This window comes from Apis dorsata, unplaced genomic scaffold (assembly GCF_000469605.1).
Source record: "Apis dorsata unplaced genomic scaffold, Apis dorsata 1.3 scaffold_683, whole genome shotgun sequence".
Classification (NCBI taxonomy): Eukaryota; Metazoa; Arthropoda; class Insecta; order Hymenoptera; family Apidae; genus Apis; species Apis dorsata.
Genome location: NW_006263864.1, coordinates 246,352 through 250,261, shown reverse-complemented (window position 1 = coordinate 250,261; position 3,910 = coordinate 246,352). Strand labels below are relative to the sequence as shown.

The 3,910-nt window shown below is 44.2% G+C and overlaps 1 protein-coding gene across 6 annotated transcripts in view; it reads left to right on the top strand.

Annotated features, from left to right (window-relative positions):
* Positions 1–3,910, top strand: part of LOC102673085 — a 52,147-nt gene that overhangs the window by 41,011 nt on the left and 7,226 nt on the right. Inside the window, exon 1 of one of the 6 annotated variants that reach the window (XM_031513666.1) lies at positions 1,645–2,522. The exons of the other annotated variants lie outside the window; for them this stretch is intronic. Within the exon in view, the coding sequence (XP_031369526.1) occupies positions 2,509–2,522 (14 nt within the window). The 5' untranslated portion in view covers positions 1,645–2,508. Of the gene's footprint in view, positions 1–1,644; positions 2,523–3,910 lie in introns of those variants that run through there. 6 annotated transcript variants of the gene reach the window in all.

Genomic DNA, 3,910 nt, shown 5'->3' with positions numbered 1-3,910 from the left:
AAAAAAAAAAAAAAAAAAAGTAAACCGTTTCACGCGTACGTCGTCAGTTTCCCGCCACCGCTTTGTGCGTATTGTCAACAGCGGTTCACAAACAGTAAGAAACTTCTCAGCAACGTTACGAGTGTCACGGTAATCCATTGCTATTATACATATCTCGTGCGGCAATGCGCCTGGCGGTTTGCGCGCGAGGCGGCGTGTCGGTCGACCGAAGAGGAGGAATAGAAGCGTAGGAATAGGCGGCGGTGGCAGAGGAGTAGGAGGTGGAGTAAGTTGCGCGCGCGGCCATTTTGATAATCTCCCACTCCAGTGTCTCACTCTCCGCTCCTTGCTCCTCCACCTCGCGCTCCACCTTTCCTCTCTGTCCCACACTCGCGCGTCAACCTTTCTCTATCTTTGTTCCACTCATTTTCTTTCCGTCTCTCGCGTGCACACGCACACCAAGAATTTTACACACGTAACGGGTACAGGCGCGCACATATACATACGTAGATACACGCGCGTACATAGATCGGAGAGAAAGAGCGAAGAACGGAAAGAAAAAAAGAGAAAGAATCGTTGGAGCGAGGAGATGACGACGACGGGCTGGCGAGGGTGTAGAGGAGTAAGACGGGAAGGGAGGTTCGTACACAGAGGATCGGTGCGTATATTTTTTTTCTCGTGCTCGTAGTGCGCGAGCTTTTGCGGCAAAAGAGCGTGTGCAGGAGAGTCGCCCCCGTGGTCGCTAGTGTCGCGATTTCCCTTCTTCCTCTCTCGCTCTTCCTCGTTCTCTCTCGTTCCCGCTCTCTCGGTACAACCGCGCGCATACACGTATACCCCGTTGTACGTGCTCTCGCGTGTACGTGTGTATCTCTGCCTATCTCGCTCCTTCGCCTCTCCCTCTCCTCGTCTCGACCGGAAGGTGCCAGTTTCTCGTCGACGATCGTCTCGTGCACACTCGCGCTACGTCGTCGTCGTTTCGTGTATTGTCGCGTACCTCTTGGACGTCGTCGTCATCCTCGTCGTCAACGTCGTCAACGTCGTAAATGTCGTAAACGTCATTGTTACCATTGCGTAACATTCAACCTCTAATCATGGCATGTAAACAAATTGGATTACAAGTGTCGTGATCCTCGGTCGAATTTCGAGGAAAACGAGCCGCGTGTGCCTGCTGACCAGTGCAAGTAAATAGAGAATGTTGCCGTGTCAAGGAGACTCGTTATCGGGATCGGTGCGTTATATTTTAGTGTTTCGAGTTTATTTTATTTCTTCCCGCGATTGACACCGTTCTGTCGAATGGAAAAAGGTGTTGACCTTAGGAAAGTGTTGGTGCGTTTATCTTGGTGGGTTGTTGCATAGTGTGTGTCGTACGAGTGGGAGCGCGCGCTTCTGGATTAGCCGCTCCTCTCGTGCTTCTCTTCGAAACAACGCCGATCGACGCTCTGCTCGCGGAATCGTTTGAGCGTTCGACGAAAGAATGAGAGTGTTTTTCCACGCAAATATCTCGTCGCCATTGGCGAGCCGTCGAGCCGTTTCTTCGCATACGATTCTCGGTATTTCTAGTGATTCTGGTGATCGTAGTTCTAGTGACAAGTCAATTTTGTCAGGATTATTTTTGGATACCACGATTAGTCGATTCGTTCTTTCTTGAACGCACGGTGAGTAAGTACTAAAAACTTATATGATCGTATTTCGTTTCGTTTCTCGTATAAACGATAAATTAAATAATTCTGTGACGTTGTGTCGCGATAGATCGCGCGTGGGATGGACATTTTCCACGGTGAGGCGGAAAAAAAAAAAAAAGACGAATGATTACCCTGTCACGATATCCATGGTGGAACACTGTACGCTACCTTTCGATCGCGTGTTATTCCAAGTTTTTTCTCCTCACCGTACATCCTAGTTTTCCGATAGCACTTTTGGAGAAAGTATGACACGACTTTCGTGACCGGTTGCTGTATTTCGTGACTGGAACGCGCGCGGGGCACGTGGGGAAAATTTAGACGGACGTATCGGTTCCATAGTGGGGAAACTGTTGTCAATAAGAGCGAAACGTTTGTCAGGATTAATAGGGAATTTGGTTGAGAAGGTTCGAGGCTGTAGTCGCGCAGTGTTTACTTTCGACCGACGACACCGGACGAAACTAGATTTCGTTCGATATAAATATCAAGGCACGAGCGTCGTAAACGTACCGTGCACGGTCATCCAGTAGTCGATCCGCCGTGGTAGAAATTCTCGTTAAATTATCGATAGACGCTCGCGCGTAAAAACGTCTGTTGGCGGCCATGTTCAAGAACACTCGGTCGCGGAGATATTGCGATTTCGTCATACCACGTGTCGCCATTTTTTTTCTTCGCATTCAAACGGAGCGTTACCTTCTTAGCTGGACTTTACCTTCATCAGTATCGCATCCACCTCGAATCGTTTCGTTGTTTACGTGACTTAAGATTTTTCTATATCGAGTATACTTTGCCTATCTATATAAGTGCTACACAGGATAACAACGATAACGCGTCATTTCAATTCTAGAATATGCCTGTGCCAAGGTATGATTCATGTCCTTACCTATAAGACCTACTTACCAAGATACCGGAATAACACCGGAGAAATATTTCACTGTACGAAAGCTTCGTTTCATTGAATTTACCTTCGATTCGAACATTATTCACGATTGATCGTTTATAGCCTCGAGGACGCGGCAAGTTTTGCGTTCGACGTCCTTCGAATGGTCGAGGTGGTTTAACGTCGAATAAGTCGCGTTATCCAGTGTGATTTATTCGATATTTGATTCGCCCGAAAAAAATTTGAATTTTTTGAGATCGCAAAATAATAGAAATAATAAAAAATTCGCAATAATATATCAACATTATCGCTAATTGTTTCTCGATCGATTATATATATATATATATATATGTGTGTGTGTCAAGAATTCACCTAATGTGATTTTATCTCTATCGATTTATCCTCCGATAAATCTCTCTCTTTTCTCTGTATGTTGACGTCACTAGCCAACCCAGTTAATCCAGAAAATGATACAAGCGGTGAATGATGAAATTGAGTAGCAAAATTTTACAGAGTTTATCATCGAGAAATTTTGTCATGATTTGTCATATTTTTCGACGAGAGGGCACTTGCTCTCCGTTCCACTCTCGTGTTTCTCTTCCCTCGCTCTTTCGACTCGGCGCGCGCTAACTTGGGATTACGTAAGTGACAGAGAGCGCTGCTACCAAAGAGCCTTGGTTTCCTTTTAAAAATGGCCGTCCACTGGCCTGAGAAACATCATCTCGTGTCGAAAACATCGGTCGTTCTGCGCCGCAGAGTGGAGCACACGCGTGTTCCGTTTACGTTGGATCAAGCGTGGAGCCATGATCTCGCGCTCGAATTCCCTCGAATTATCATTCGTCCGATTTGACGTTAATAAATTTATATGATGATGATTTGCGTGACAATTAAGTAACCGTTAATCGTATATTGCCTTAAAAATATTGAATATAATATACAACAAATATTTTCCCATTTTTTGTTTACAATATCGTATATATAAACGAAGTATTATCGATAAATATGTATATTGAAATCAATAATTTTCTGCGATGAATTGACGTAGTTATAAGGCGAACAAATAGATAACGCTTCGCGCTACGAAATCATATACGTGGAAAGGGAAATTGTGCGATATGTTGGTAGAGTACTGTTATCAAAATACCAATGTTCTAGAATACGAGCGGAACTGGGTTTTCGAAATTGTTGCTATTGTTGTATGATTCTTTGGCCTTTAAGCAATCGTGAGAAATATATTTATAAAAGATACGAGAATATTGTGGTATAATTTGTGGTCAGATTAAAGAACTGATAACGACTTATATTACTATAAAAGACTTAATAGATGATAACAAAGAATGAACGATTTGTGATGTCAATGTGTTTCTTAATG